Source organism: Anopheles maculipalpis, chromosome 2RL (assembly GCF_943734695.1).
Source record: "Anopheles maculipalpis chromosome 2RL, idAnoMacuDA_375_x, whole genome shotgun sequence".
Lineage (NCBI taxonomy): Eukaryota > Metazoa > Arthropoda > Insecta > Diptera > Culicidae > Anopheles > Anopheles maculipalpis.
The window spans coordinates 76,285,174-76,301,545 of NC_064871.1; the positions used below are offsets into that span (position 1 = coordinate 76,285,174).

Consider the following 16,372-nt stretch of genomic DNA (forward strand, 5'->3'; position numbering starts at 1 on the left):
GTGGCATAACGAGTAAAGTGCAGTGGACGTCACTGAATCCACAAACGCTACTGAAAGACATCAAGGCACAGAACTATCAATTTCCGTTCGAAACACTGGAGCAGTACATGAAGCGTGCGGGCATCAGTACGGGCTACACGGAGAAACCTTGCCTTAATCCCAAGGACAAACAGTGTCCCGATACGGCACCGAATAAAAAGTCCGGTCAGGTGCCGGATATTGGTGCAAGTCTCACCGGAGGGTGCTACGGTTTTGCGGCGAAATATATGCACTGGCCGGAAGAGCTGGTAGTCGGTGGAGCTGTCCGCAATCGGACGCATCATCTCAAGTCCGCGAAAGCGCTGCAGACGGTGATTCAGCTGATGGGTGAACGGGAGCTGTACGATTACTGGAACAATCACTACAAGGTGCACCATATCGGGTGGAATCCGGAGAAGGCGGCCGAGGTGTTGAATGCTTGGCAGAAGAAGTTTTCGGCCGAGGTGAACAAAATCATGCAGACCGAGGTGAAACCGTTGTCGTACTATGGCGTGTATGCTTTCTCGTCAGCGACACTGGACGATATACTGGGAAAACACTCGAACCCGAACCCGATCAGCCTGGGAATTGGCATTGCGATCATTTTGTTCTACACGGCTTGTACGCTGATCCGCTGGAGAGATGGAATCAATGGGCAGAGTGGAGTCGGTGTGGCTGGTGTGTTGCTGATCACGGTGACAACTGCAGCGGGGTTAGGTTTCTGTGCACTGCTTGGTATCGCTTTCAATGCTGCCACGACGCAAGTGATTCCTTTCCTAGCACTTGGGCTCGGTGTTGATCACATCTTTGTACTGACGCATGCGTATGCCGAAAGGGATACGAGCGAACAAACTGGACAGGTGTTGAAGAAGGCTGGATTGGGTGTACTGTTCGCTGGAGCTTCAACTGCAGGATCATTCTTTGCTGCCACTCTTATCCCAGTGCCAGCACTGCGTGTGTTTTGCTTTCAAGGGGCTATCCTGACGGTATTCAATCTGGCCGCTGTGCTACTTGTATTCCCGGCCATGATATCACTCGATCTTCGCCGTCGTCGTTCTGGGCGTGCGGATGTACTTTGCTGCTGTCTACCGGCGCTCCCAAACACCACACACGACCTCAACAAGCAGCGCTACCACTATCACCAGCAAACGCAACAATCACAACCAATACAACCAGGCCAACAGCAGAACAGTGCCGAAGCTCAGCGACAGGAGGAAGACTCTCTAATCGAGTGTCAATCGAAGGCATGCCTAAGCTTTTCCCTGTCCCGGTTTGCGATTAAACATTACGCTCCCTTCCTGACGCGAAGTTCGGTGAAAGTGTTCGCTATGTTGCTGCTGACCGGCATCCTCGGTGTGTCACTGTTCGCCTCGATGAAGCTCCCGGATGGGTTGGAGTTGACGGATCTCGTCCCACAAAACACCAACGAGCATCGGTTTCTGAGTGTGCAGGGGAAGTTGTTCGGTTTCTACAGCATGTTTGCCGTAACGCAGGGTGATTTTGAGTATCCGAACAATCAGAAACTGTTGCACGAGTATCATGAAGCGTTCGTGCGCGTGTCACACGTGATCAAAAACGATAATGGTGGATTGCCCGACTTTTGGCTTAGTTTGTTCCGCGATTGGCTGCTCAATTTGCAGCGTGCGTTCGATCGGGATTATCGTGAGGGTCGCATCACACAGGAACGATGGTACGCGAATGCAAGTAACGATGCGATCCTGGCTTATAAGCTGCTCGTCCAAACTGGACACGTGGACAATCCGATCGACAAGAGTCTGGTGACGCAGGTACGGCTGGTCGATTCGGAGGGAGTGATCAATCCGGAAGCGTTCTACAACTACCTTTCGGCCTGGGCTTGGAACGACGTGCTTGCATACGGTGCTTCACAGGTGAGTTTTGCTTTTTTCCCCCCTTTCTTGTGAGACATTTTGGGTACTGATTTCCACGCTTTCCTACAGGGTAACTTACGACCAGAGCCTCGGGAATGGTTCCACACACCGTCTGACTTTGAGCTAAAGATTCCGAAGAGTGCTCCCCTGACCTACACGCAGCTACCGTTCTATCTGCACGGGCTCAGCGATACGGCCGATATCAAGACGATGATCAGCCAGATACGCGAGCTGTGCTCCAAGTTTGAATCGCGCGGCCTGCCAAACTATCCCTCAGGTATGTTTTCTTTTGTTCTACTGAATTTTTATTTGCATGAATTCTCTCTCAGTAGGTGTGCTATGAATAGCAAATAATTGGCAAACTCTCCTTAGGTATGCAATAATTGGAAAATTATGGTATTCATTATTCTTCTTTTCTCTTTGACCACAGGAATTCCCTTCATCTTTTGGGAGCAGTATATGAATTTGCGGCCCGGTCTGCTGAAAGCAATCGGCTGTGCGTTGCTGGCGGTGTTTGTGTTTGTCTCGCTATTGCTGCTGTCCGTCTGGGCTGCGCTGATGATCGTGTTTAACGTGGTGATGATGTTGGTACAGCTTCTCGGTGTGATGATACTTCTCGGCATCAAGCTGTCAGCGATACCCGCAGTCATACTGATAGCTAGTATTGGATTGGGCGCTGGAATAACCGTGCACATGTCACTGGTGAGTACAGAGTTTGCAGCAAATCCATTTTGCAGTTCCCTAATCTTAATTTACTTCTTGTATCTTCCCCGCAGGGTTTCATAACATCGATCGGAAATCGGGACCGTCGCGTTAAGCTAGCGCTGGAGCACTGTTTTGCACCGATCGTGCATGGCGTCATAACATCCGCGCTGGCCATCTTTATGTTGTCGACTTCCTCGTTTGAGTTTGTCGTACGACACTTCTTCTGGCTGTTGCTGTCCGCGGTCGTTATTGGAGCACTCAACGGGCTATTCTTCTTTCCTATACTGCTCAGTATGATCGGTCCGGGAGCGGAAGTTATCCCACTCCAGTATGCGAACCGTATCTCGACACCTTCCCCACCACCGAAACGCATCAACAAACTGTCTTCCGGTAAACCGATCGTGCTGAACAACAAACGATCGTCTTGTTCGCGTAGCTGCTCGAAACCGCATCATCATCACAAGCACAACAACGTTAATCTGAGCAATGAACCGTCCCTTACAACCATCACGGAAGAGCCACAGTCGTGGAAGAGTTCCGCCTCGTCCATCGCATCCATGCACGAGAAGACCACCGGTGGATCGGTCGGTCATCATAGACAATCCGCCGGGTTGGTGGGTGGTGGTATCGGAGGTGGTCCACCACCATCGAGCACTTCCCTCGGTGGCAGTATGATGGGTGATGGCAATCTGGGCGGTGTGTACAGCCATCCCCATGCGCACCATTATCATCACCATCATCATCAGCAGGCACCGGAACTGCAGAGCATCGTGCTACAGCCGGAAGTGACTGTCGAGACACACCATCACGGGGGCGAACATCAGAACACCAAGGTGACGGCAACGGCCAACATCAAGGTGGAGCTGGTAACACCGGGCCGTGCCGCACGGATGATGCACACGACCGCCAGCAGTACCAGCAGCAATGCGAGCAGCACCGGAAGTACTTCGAGCAGTACTGGGAGCTCCGGTAGCGCAAGCAGCTAACAACTCTCCCCAGACTGATGTGCCGTGCGAATGAGTGTGTATGAGTGTGAGTGAGCGTATGTGTGAGGGTGTTGGTGGGTGGATAAGGACCGACCAACACCAACGAATATTAACCTATAGTTTAAGGCGAACGTGTAGAAAACAGAGCAGAAGAAACTAGACCAATCTCTACCAATCGAACGAACCAATTCACACATCAAATCAAACCATTCAACTCACTAGAGCGCATTTTCGCTTATTATATCATATTAGCACAGTAAGGTTGCCCATTATAATACAATACAAAATCCCGTCATCTTTCCCCTGTTTTTCTTCTCTCTCCTTTAATCCATTTTCCTGCTAGCGGTAAAAGTGTGTAAATAGCATAAAGCGAAGGACGGTGTGTGCGTTTTGAAAAGCGAATACAATCATTATTTATTTTCCCTCCATTTATTTCCCTTCATCCCTGGCTAGATTCGCGCACATTATAATCATTAGTTATGTCACTTTGGGGGAGTTTTTTTTTTTTTTTAAATCAAGAGATTTAATTCGAGACCTTCGAGGGGTATTAAGCAGTAGTGGCAGACCGACAGGACAGAAAGTATTAATTATTTTGCACACATACATGACATACATACGTAAACGCGCAAAGGTGCATAAGTGTAGCGACTAATGTTGGTGGTTGTAAAGAGTTTGTTGTGTCTGAATATATTCGGATGTGTGCTTTCATAGTTAGTTCTTATAAGAATGGGGAAAAAGGTGTTATGGCTAGAAAGAGAAAATTTTTGAAAGTCCCACTGAAGGGATAAACAGTCTAAAATGTAGACGCTTATTTGGGCGATCTGCTTAGTAACTCGTACTCAGTTTTGTTAGGTGGGTTATGAAATCCGGAGGAAAAAGACTGGAACTGATCGTAATAGTACTCTTTTCTTGTGTCTCTTTGCTCTTCTCTTTTTGAAACACTCCCTAAAAAGTTCACTCATACTACTTCTAGGATGCTGTGTAAATAGTATTCCGCAGAGGAGCATAGCACATAGCAATAGCAAGCGTTTTCTTGTAAGTGCCTGAACAAGAAAAGAGAGAGAGAGAGAGAATCCGTTATACTAAAAAAAGAAACATAAAAATGGGGCTATTAAAAAAAAAGTGTACAGTAAAGCACAACATGGGAAGTAAGGTGAAGCAGTCAGAATGAAACCAATCAGTACTTAAATGTGTAGTAATTTGCGTTAGCAGCTATTTGTACAGATGAGGAAAGTAAAAGTCGAACCTTAAATGAATGTCCTCCATTAACCAGAGCCGTTTTAAATAAGCGATAAAGAAGCGGAGAAAGAATAAGCACTGATAACAAACAAAAACCACATCAAAACTCAAGCGTTCTTACTTTAAACACTTTAACACGATCATGTATACCGCAAAAGTATCAAAGACATAAGCCAAACCGATTTTAAGAAGCAGAACGAGAGCGGAAAGCGTGGTGAAGAATTAAGTAGAGAAGAAAAACAAACAAAACAGAGAACGCACACATGAACATCCATCCTACACGTCGAGTGACAAGCAAAAGTACTAGCGAGTAATGGACAAAAAAAGGAACAAACAAACAAAAAACACATCCCACCTGGTTTGATGAAATTTTTAAACATAAAGTATGTGTAATTTTAGATAAGAAAATTGTGAAATAATGACAAAATAGGGAAGATGAAAAAGATAAGCAAGAGTAGAAAAGATTGGTAAAGTAGTAGATATGAAAAAGTACTAAATTTCAACGCAGGGTTACCAGTAAGAGATACAGAGAGAGAGAGAGAGAGAGAGAGAGAGAGAGAGAGAGAGAGAGAAATGATTAGAAGCAAAGAATTTCGATTGCATAATGGACAAAAGCCTTTTTCTTTCGGCCACCAAACTAATACTTGTCTAGTGTGAACGGTGTTGTGTATGTGTGTGTGTGCGTGTTTATGTAGGAAGTAAAATGTTGCCTTCCGCAAGAAAATTACGCTGAACTGGTTAGAAGATTATTTGTTGGCTCTTCTAGTGCTTTACTTAAAAGGCACGAGAGACGGCAAACGACAAGAGAAGCAAAAAAACTATAGAGTTGCGTAGGAAACGTTAGAACAAGAAAACTTATTTATTTCGTTTGTAGATTGATGCTTTTAAAATGGCAAACAAGCGGCCTCCATTAACCTTTTTTCTTTATTTTAAATTATAAAGTGTTCCGTGTGTTTTGCTTTTATATAAAAAAAAACAAATAATACTACAAAGAAGAAACACACGAACCTGCAAAACGACAAACGAGTCTAGTAGTTGTTAGTGAAAGGTATTTTTATTATAAAAGAAAAACAACTGAAGCTTAAGCGTGGTTAGATGCGAACGAAAGAGTTACAAAAACAAAATACAAACTCAAGACAAAGCGGGTATGATATAGCTGACAGGATAATAGAGGTAGAAAATTTGCAAATCAACGTCATGCCTTCTACGGGAAGAAAAAAGCATTGATTCGACAGATTATTGTACAATAGATAGTAATGATTTTTAGTAAGACGTAAAACAGTGCGTTATAAATTATGTAACGATCGGATGGTACGTTTAAAAGAAAATGAGAAGAAAGAAAGAAATGAAAAGAAGAGAATGCAAAAATAATAAATATAAAAGTGAAACATGAAAATCATATAAATATGTGTTGATATTGCTTTATTATACAGATTTTTGAAAAAAAAGTAGTAGAAGAGAAATAACGGCCAGGGGGGCCACGCCGGCTAGCGGACCCCTTTCGTCTTAGTAGCCCTTTAGAGTTTCGTCGTTTTTCCACGGCGTAAGAGTATCCAAAACAACCGATTTTCCACGGCAATGCTTTGGTTTTTCCGCAATAACTGGGTGAGGGGGTGGTGGGATCGGGTTGAGGTGTTCTACAAAAAGTTGAGCGGCCTAAAGACCCATCCACCGGTATGCCGCATGTCAAGATCGGACCATAAATGAGCGAGTAATCACCGATTTTCCACGGGAATGTTTTGGTTTTTCCGCAATAACTGGGTGAGGGGGTGGTTGGATCGGGTTGAGGTGTTCTACAAAAAAGTGCGTGGCCAAAAGACACATCGACCGGTATTCGGAGCATTCCGATCGGACCCGGAATGAGGGAGTTATCGCCGATTTTCCACGGGAATGTTTTGGTTTTTCCGCAATAACTGGGTGAGAGGGTGGAGGGATCGGGTTGAGGTGTTCTACAAAAAGTTGAGCGGCGTAAAGACCCATCTACCGGTATGCCGCATGTCAAGATCGGACCATAAATGAGCGAGTAATCACCGATTTTCCACGGGAATGTTTTGGTTTTTCCGCAATAACTGGGTGAGGGGGTGGTGGGATCGGGTTGAGGTGTTCTACAAAAAGTTGAGCGGCCTAAAGACCCATCCACCGGTATGCCGCATGTCAAGATCGGACCAGAAATGAGCGAGTAATCACAGATTTTCCACGGGAATGTTTTGGTTTTTCCGCAATAACTGGGTGAGGGGGTGGATGGATCGGGTTGAGGTGTTCTACAAAAAGTTGTGCGGCCTAAAGACCCATCCACCGGTATGCCGCATGTCAAGATCGGACCAGGAATGAGCGAATAATCACCGACTTTCCACGGGAATGTTTTGGTTTTTCCGCAATAACTGGGTGAGGGGGTGGATGGATCGGGTTGAGGTGTTCTACGAAAAGTTGGGTGGTACAAAGACGCATCGAACGGCATGCGGAGCATTCCGATCGGACCAGGAATGAGGGAGTTCTCGCCGATTTTCCACGGGAATGCTGCTGGCGGAATTTTCCGGTAGTTTTTGGAAAATTCCCCTTAGTTCGCTATAATATTGAAAACCACGTTGTCTAGGTCTTTTCAAAAGATATTTCAAGAAAGAAACAAAAATTAGGATAAAAAACTTAAATTTCAAAGGCGCCCTTAAAATGTGCCGGGAAAAAATTTGTCATTTCGGAAAGAAAAATATTTTCGGGCCACTTTTAAAACTTCCATTTGCTACCTCCTCGGATTCATGCTCTCCTGTTACTCCCGGTCGAATTTTGCCGCATAAAAATTTCCGGATTTTTGTCAAAAATTTCCGGATTTTGCCACAAAAATCCGCCCTGGAGTAACAGGAGAGCATGATTTCGAAGAGGTAGCTCAGGCCGGCCGAAAATTTCCAAAATCAGTTTTAAAATCCAAAGTCAGTTTTAAATTTGGGTTGGAAATTTTAGGTCTGAAATTCAACTAAAATTTTGCCTCGGGATTTTTAAACTGATTTTGGATTTTAAGATTGGATTTTCGATTTTTCGGCCGACCCGAGCTACCTCCACGAAATTATGCTCTCCTGTTACTCCAGGGCGGATTTTTGTGGCAAAATCCGGAAATTTTTGACAAAAATCCGGAAATTTTTATGCGGCAAAATTCGACCAGGAGTAACAGGAGAGCATGAATCCGAGGAGGTAGCAAATGGAAGTTTTAAAAGTGGCCCGAAAATATTTTTCTTTCCGAAATGACAAATTTTTTCCCGGCACATTTTAAGGGCGCCTTTGAAATTTAAGTTTTTTATCCTAATTTTTGTTTCTTTCTTGAAATATCTTTTAAAAAGACCTAGACAACGTGGTTTTCAATATTATAGCGAACTAAGGGGAATTTTCCAAAAACTACCGGAAAATTCCGCCAGCAGCATTCCCGTGGAAAATCGGCGAAAACTCCCTCATTCCTGGTCCGATCGGAATGCTCCGCATGCCGTTCGATGCGTCTTTGCACCACCCAACTTTTCGTAGAACACCTCAACCCGATCCATCCACCCCCTCACCCAGTTATTGCGGAAAAACCAAAACATTCCCGTGGAAAATCGGCGAGAACTCCCTCATTCCTGGTCCGATCGGAATGCTCCGCATGCCGTTCGATGCGTCTTTGCACCACCCAACTTTTCGTAGAACACCTCAACCCGATCCATCCACCCCCTCACCCAGTTATTGCGGAAAATCCAAAACATTCCCGTGGAAAATCGGTGATAACTCCCTCAATCCTGGTCCGATTGGAATGCTCTGCATACCGTTAGATGCGTCTTTGGGCCGCGCACCTTTTTGTAGAACACCTCAACCCGATCCCTCCACCCCCTCACCCAGTTATTGCGGAAAAACCAAAACATTCCCGTGGAAAATCGGTGATTACTCGCTCATTCCTGGTCCGATCTTGACATGCGGCATACCGGTGGATGGGTCTTTAGGCCGCTCAACATTTTGTAGAACACCTCAACCCGATCCATCCACCCCCTCACCCAGTTATTGCGGAAAAACCAAAACATTCCCGTGGAAAATCGGCGATAACTCCCTCATTTCGGGTCCGATCGGAATGCTCTGCATACCGTTGGATGCGTCTTTGGTCCACGCAATTTTTTGTAGAACACCTCAACACGATGCCTCCACCCCCCGCTCAGTCATTGCGGAAAACCCAAAACATTCCCGTGGAAAAAAAGCGTATTGACTTTCTCAGAAAATATATTGTTTTAAATTTAAATAACAAAAATAATGTATTTAATTTTATGAAACGGAACTTACGATTGCTTTTCCTATCTTTCCAACATAAATAACGCACACACAAGTAAAGAAACACGAAAAAAATTTGATTAATAACTGTTGTTTCGTCTTTATTAATTTTTTTTTTAGAACAGTTTGTCTTACATTCGCGTCCTCATCCGCTTTCTTCACCTTTCCGGGTTTCACGGTTCCGTCCTGGGGGAGATATTTTCTCGTTCTCTACTTTCTTCTTTTAAACCAACAAGTAGGTTGTTTTTCAACTCACAATAAGCTTCTCTCTGTCTCTCTGAAATTGTGCTACGCTATTAAAGCGATCGTTCTTATTGCGTTCATTAACATTGTAAACTGCTGTGTGGTTGGTTTTGGCGTGAACAACAAATAGTTGTATCTGTATCTCTGTGTGTGTGCATTGTATTGTGTCGTAGTAGTGCAAACGGAAAAATGGTAAAAAGTTCATTTTACACAGGCAAAAGTCGAAACCCGTCGAATGAAGCTCGGTTACTAGGCTAGCTACTCTCTCTCTCTCTCTCTCTCTCTCTATCTCTCTCCCTCTCTCGCTTTGCTTCTTCACAAACTTCCCTCACATTCTCTTTCTCTAACATTTCTCCCTAAACTGCTGTTATTTTAATTAGTTACAAGTTACAAATAAGCTAGAGTTAATCGTTAATTAATTATCTCACCCAATATGCGGATGATTTTCGTCCAATTCTCGTTTATCTCGGTGTCGGTACGTTTTTTTTTGTCTAATTTTTTTTCCATTTTTTTATTTAAAAAAATCCTACTCATCTAACTGAACAATTTGCCGCAAAAACTAAGAGATTATCTACGACTCGCGCGCTCTTCTTTTTAATATGTTTCATCGTTCTGTTCGTTTTATTATAAGTGTAGTTTTATATTTATAATAATTACAGTGGGCAAAACTCGTGTGTTTTGAAGAAGGATGTTTTATTTCCTTATTTTGTGTTTTGTTTTTAGCCCCGACCTATTTTGTTTTAGTCTAGCAGGAATTTATGTATATTATTGTATTAGCGCAAGAGATGACAACAATACACGTGGTATGTTTAGAAATGTATACATTAAAAAAAAACTTTAACACTGCAGAAGAACAAAACCACGAACGAACGGAAGGCGCGTTCAGTCAAGCTGCAAAAAAAAAGTTTTTCTCCTTATCACACTAATTGTTTTGTTCTTCTTAAATTAATAAAAAAAAAAAACAAGCGAAACAAAATCATATTCGAACGATGACGACGACTGCCGAAGAAGCTATTAATTGTGATTTTTTTTTTGCTGTGATTCCTGCGCTTTTAGCTGTTCGATCTTTTAAACACGTTCGATTCGCTTAGATACTAAATGACTTTTTTATTCGTTTGTTTGTTTGTTTCAAAGCGTTTTTTCTTCTTCTTCATGATCGATTGCCAAAATAATACGCACATTAACAACGACGGGGTTTGGGGAAAAATAAAATGAAGCATTCAAACCAAACATAAAAAAGGAATAAAAGAAAATATAAAAAAACTGTTGTTAATGTGTGTTTTTTTCTTTAAATATAAACGATTTTTTCGTTTGCGTTTCTCCACGTGGTTGGTTTTGGTAAGGGACAACTGAATGTCCTATTGAGATGTGTGTCCCGCCCGGTAGCCCTTTTCTTTGTTTGTTGAAAGCACGAGGAAAGTAAAACTGGCGATTTTTACTTTCCCACACACTTGTTTTTTTTTTTTCACAATTGACAAAAAAAGGCTACCGGCGAAAGAACATCTCATAAATACTTCCTTTTTCTACTTTCATCAGTCACGCGCACACACGGTGGTGATAGAAAGCGTTTACCATTTCCGGTTAGCGATTGGTGAAGGAAGTAAAAGCTGGCGATCTTTTACTATAGCCTTCAATCCACCGCAGAACCGTAGGAAACAAGAAAAAATTCGTAATGAGATACGAATTAAGAAATAAAATAAAAAAAGATAATTAAAACATTCTTTGAAAATAATAAAAAATTACAATAAATAACTTGTTTAAGGGTACTATAAAGTTTAAGAAGAAAGAACAGAATAAACTCCAATGAGTGAAAAAAAGCAAATAGAGAAGAAAGAAAAAAACTAGAAAACAACAAAAAAACTACCAACTCATCATAATTAATTATAATCAACAATAAAAAAAAAAAAAAAACAAAACGAACGTAAAAAAACAAAGAAAGCAGAAAGATGTTGGCTGTGCTTTCATTTCTTTTTTTGTTTTGCTCACACTCAAATGAGAGTCTGGAGGAGAAGATGGAAAAAGAGATAAAACTGGCGATTTTTACCTCTTTAACACACTTGTTCGATGTACAAGGGATCGTTTTTATCGAACTTATAACCTATTCGAGAGCTGCTGCGTGATGTTTTGCATATGTTTTTCATTGGTTTTATCCTCCCTCTCTCTCTCTCTCTCTCTCTCTGTTGATATTCACTGGAAATAGAATCATTATATATCTTTTCCTTCTTTCACTTTAACGTTGCATTTTTTATCATTCTGTAACTCATTTTGCTCTCTTATTCTTCGCTTCCTATAGAGTTTGCATACGTTTTTCTGTTTTTTCTTTTCAAAATTCTTATCCATTTTATCGCTCTTTTTTCCTTCGTTATGTTACTTTTGTTTTCGAAAGTGTTTCGTTTTAGTGTTTCGCTTTAACAGAGATGTTTCGTTTCGTTTTCATTTTCTTCTTTTCTTATATAGCAGCGATCGTTTGGATAGCGAAAAACTAATACGTAAGCCGTTGTTGTTGCACGGGGGTTACACTTTCTGGCACTGGTTGCTCGCTCACGAGATACTACTTATATCACACCGGAACGTATTCCGGACGGCTTTACAGCCGGAACGGTGCCCGCTTTTCGCTTGGCGTTGCGCCACGCGAATTGCGACTTTCTGGCCGGGCCGGGATTGTGCTGCCGGGTGTGCCTGGTTCTACCGAGGTGCGGCGTGGTGTTTGCATACCGGAAGGCGTCGATGCACCGCTAGTTTTTCTGTTGACCGACCAAATTGTTTAAAAAAAAAACACAGGTAAAAGACTATTAATACCAGTGAAAACGTAAACGGTGAAAACGGAAAATTGAACACACAAAAAACACACTTGTGAAATGGAAACGAAACTGTTGTGAGATAAGAATGAGCATATAAGTGCAAATTTAAAAGAAGTCAGTTAAAAGTGAAATGAAAACGTGCCAATTCAAAAGATGACAAATGTGCAAAAAGCAATGATAAAGTATTAAATGCGTAAAACATCAAAATAAACTTATTTTTGGAAAGATATGGCAAATACCATTGTTAAAATACAAAACCGGTAAATTAAAAAAAGTAAAATTTTCTTATTAAATTAAGTAAATCAGAATAAAAATAAAGCAAAATCAAATTAATTATAAGCAACGATCAGGCAAAAGCGACATTAACAAACTCTATTCTAAACAGAGAACCTAGCTCCAGTGCTTTGCCAAGTTTCTAGCAAACGCCAACTAGAGGCGAACGAGATTAAACAAAGAATTACAACAGTTACAATTACCCCGTCGCTGATGAAGAGTTCGATACATTGGAAGTTTGACGGACGGGAATCCGTGAGCGAGGTTGGCTTTATATCATTAAGTGGCCATTTTGCATTAGAGTAGAGGCACGCAGTTAGTAAGGCACGTTGTTGTAAAAGAAGAGAATTAAATAAAATTATTAAAGAGTGGCTTAGGTAGAGAAGCCGTAGAAGGGTTAAAAAAAGGGAAGATTTCTGCTGCTAACTGTCCACATCCGGTTGTTTATGTTCCCAAATAATCCCTGGTGGCTTTTTTTGCGGTACAGTGCAACCATTCTTAACCATTCACACCATCGATATTTACCTGCTATTTGGTAGTCCTATTAGTGTTGGTATACTGGATGATCGACTCATGCCACCGTTTCTGTTCCAGAAGCCACGTTTGGTTAGAGGCGGTTGTTGGTTTTTGTTTTACGTCAAGCGATGCAATTATTAGGTTTTGCAATAACGAGCAGGAGTTAAAATTGTACGATGCAAAGTTTCCGAACCAGTTGTATTAATTTATATTGTGTGAGTGTTTTATTATTTTGCAGGCATTTGTCATTTGATTGTGTGAGAGAAAAAGAAAGAATAAAGATACGTATTTATATTAATATGTTTCCTGCTCATTATACATCAGGGTGTACTATTTCCAGTAGAAAGTGATATTGTATTATGAATTAAGATAGGCGAAATGATCATTTACCTCGTCGGGGCGGGCGATGCGGCTCCGGAAGCCGTCCGCGATGAGACCCCGTTTGTGGTGGTGGTGGTTGTGGTTCCCGTTCGACCGGAAACCGATCCGACCGACAGACGTGATGGCCTCGGGGTCGACGTTTGCGTGAGCCGACGGGTAGGAATGCGGGACGGCGTTGCATCGTCCGTACTGTCTAGCGACAGTGTAGATCCGTGCCGGGACGGAGGTTTCGATCCAGCACGACTGGCCGGTCGTGAGCTGGGCCGAGAATTGGCCCTCGATCCGCCCGGTGTCATCTGAGATCTACTGGAATGGACAAAATCGAGCAAATGGGATTACAATTAGATGACCGTTTTCTTTTTGAAGAAATTTTCAACGCACAGGGACATAGAAAACAACTTACCTAACTGGCACTGAAGATTTGCGGCTGGGCGTCTGGAAACGTCCTGGTGTTCCAATTCCGCTTTCATTATCGCTGAGCGAATCCGGCGTGGAAGCGGATAGGGATGAGCGCGATGGTCGCGACATGGAAATCGACTTTGCCGAACGTTCGCGTACCTACATTAGTTGTATATTCGCACATAACATTTGGGAGGAAAGTGTATTAGTTTATATTTCATAAAACCACCCATCGCGATAAGGAATGATGGAAAAATGGGTGAATATATATTTCCCCACACAGGCTGTCGTTTTTTGGTTAAAAAGCCCCGACAAATGTTTCATCGAAAACGGTGGCGCCATCTAGTTGTCAGATATTGCTTCATATTCAACGCACAAACCACAACAAAATCTAGATCACTTGCATGTATGTTCACATATAGATGGCGCTAATTAGCCGCCAGGAACGAAAAGTTCCTGACCGATGAAAAACATCAAACGAACACACTGACTCTTCTCTTGATAAAAAAAAAACGGATAAGGAAAAACACACACACAGAGAACAACGATGCAGACTGGAACGGAACTGGAGAAACGTTTCACTTACCCAATGCGTCGAGGGATGACAGTGAGGGGCATGCGGACTGAGCGGAGTAGAGCGGGAACCGCCACGAATAAAGGCAGTCCCGCTGGAGGTGACGTGCAATGGGTATGTGCAGGGCAGGTTGCCCTGCGCACGCAGCTGCTCAAAGATTGGCATCAGTTCGGCCAAATGTTCGTCGGCTGGAAAATAAGGCGGGTGGATTGGGGGCGATTGAAATTTGGTTTGTCTTGTGGCAAAGTGGAGCCTTGGGGTTCCCTGTACTTATTTCGTTCTGCTTCTCAGGCTTCTAAATATAATGTATATCTAGTTTTTTTTAAAGATTTCCTTTGCTTTTCTGACTCTCCAGCATTGGTAGTAGGGGCAAAATCTTAAATACAAAGCAATACTGCCACACATTTGCTTATTTCATTATTCACGCGCTGTTCATTGAAGTGTTTCTGTTTATTAACAACCCAAAGCATTCGTCCTCATGGGCATTTTTCTTGTATGGGCCGTGTAACAGAAAGAGAATCATAACCACGGGGCGGACAATACTTTCGTGCTTTTTAAAATGCAATGGAAATTGCTTTGCTGCAGCGTTTGAGGGTGGTGTTTTAGTAGAAGGAAGACAAATATGCATTCGTGTTGCGCGATCTGTATCGATAATGAAACAGTGAAAGCCACACTCACGCGCACATTGGATGATTTTGATGCAGCCGATCAGTGCAATCATATTCCCGAATATGCACTTTGTGTTAGAACTGAGCCACGCAAAAATACGACGAGATAAAACCCTTTTTCTCCCAATTACTCGTCGGGATGAAGTACACACACACATAAATACCGGGCCAAGATGGGTGACACCCAGATGAAGTAAAAAAAAGATTGAAAATATGTTTTCAAATTAAAAAGAAAAAAAAACGATGAACGATGCATGACAAACACTCAAACTTATAAGTAGATGAAAAACATGCAGAAAAACCGTAAAACAAGTAATAAAATTAAGGAGAAAAACACACGCATGACAAATAATATAAGAGAAGGATAAGGAAAAGAAAACACATCCATTCTGAGATTTTTCACAAAAACTACACATCAAGAAATTTAAAAAGAAAAAAAGGAACGCATTCAATTCAAGAAAAACTAAACATACATTTGTGTAACAGGCACAACTTAAACTTGCAACACATTTGTAGCCATGGCATAAGTCATACGGCAAAAACACAAGAATCATATATACGGAAAGAAAGAATAAACACATCACAGAGTTCAAACTAATTTTGTACACATCGATCAACAACAACAACAACTCTCTACGACAGCCATTTTTGTGTACACACGAACGACTACAACCGTTGTTCGAACATACGTACCTTGCCCGGGGGAACTTTGGGGTTCGAAAATTGGGTATGATGGGAGTTGGAGGATTTTGGGGGATGTTGGAAATATGATGTTGGAGATATATTCTTCCTATCGGAAGGCAATCGTTAAAAGAAATTATCAAACTTCATATCATCAAAAGAAAAAAAAAGGCTTTTGGAGTAATAATTTCGACCAGCCATTCAAATATCGCTTTAGGTATTTAAATTTCAAATACCATCATATTTAAGTTCATTATAATCTCCCCTTAAAAAATAACGATCCTGATCTATCATATTGTTTCAATTGTAAGACGATTAAAGTTGAATAAAACAATCACGCTTTCGAAGAGATACGATTGGCAAGGAAGAGTACAGCATGGAAACCAGTTTTCGCTACGTCAGTTACAAATTATACGAAACATAATGATATTTACACTAGCAGGTCCGATAACAACCACCAATACACAGTGGTGTGTTGTTGCGGTCCTCCAGAATTCGCCTTATGATACAAAAGAGTAGTATAGAGAACAAAATACCAACCATTAACAAAAACCCACACCAAAAATTCGATTCCGTGTGTATCCTGACGGTGGTGCACAGAGAGTTACTAAACGCCTTCCCATCGCGTACATTTTATACTATTTGCACACAAGTGATCGTGATCTAGTGGTTCTATTGCGCTCTATATGATGAGGGTTTTCAACTACGTAAATGTAATTTACAA

The 16,372-nt window shown here is 42.1% G+C and overlaps 2 protein-coding genes across 44 annotated transcripts in view; one reads left to right on the top strand and one right to left on the bottom strand.

Annotated features, from left to right (window-relative positions):
* Positions 1-3,611, top strand: part of LOC126567789 (protein patched) — a 36,897-nt gene extending 33,286 nt beyond the window's left edge. Inside the window, exons 3-6 of the mRNA XM_050224088.1 lie at positions 2-1,907; positions 1,977-2,184; positions 2,338-2,609; positions 2,684-3,611. Of these exons, the coding sequence (XP_050080045.1) occupies positions 2-1,907; positions 1,977-2,184; positions 2,338-2,609; positions 2,684-3,598 (3,301 nt within the window). The 3' untranslated portion in view covers positions 3,599-3,611. The remainder of the gene's footprint in view (position 1; positions 1,908-1,976; positions 2,185-2,337; positions 2,610-2,683) is intronic.
* An 8,331-nt stretch (positions 3,612-11,942) lies between these two features.
* The window catches only part of LOC126567709 (dystonin), a 168,265-nt gene continuing 163,835 nt past the window's right edge, over positions 11,943-16,372 (bottom strand). For 20 of the 43 annotated variants that reach the window (XM_050223951.1, XM_050223952.1, XM_050223950.1 and 17 more), the window contains 5 exons: positions 13,730-13,884; positions 13,336-13,632; positions 12,955-13,014; positions 12,633-12,698; positions 11,943-12,099 (listed from right to left, as the gene is read on the bottom strand). In XM_050223951.1, coding sequence (XP_050079908.1) covers positions 11,943-12,099; positions 12,633-12,698; positions 12,955-13,014; positions 13,336-13,632; positions 13,730-13,884 — 735 coding nt within the window. Of the gene's footprint in view, positions 12,100-12,632; positions 12,699-12,954; positions 13,015-13,335; positions 13,633-13,729; positions 13,885-14,311; positions 14,488-16,372 lie in introns of all 43 variants that reach the window. The other 23 variants (XM_050223961.1, XM_050223958.1, XM_050223971.1 and 20 more) reach the window with 4 other exon arrangements.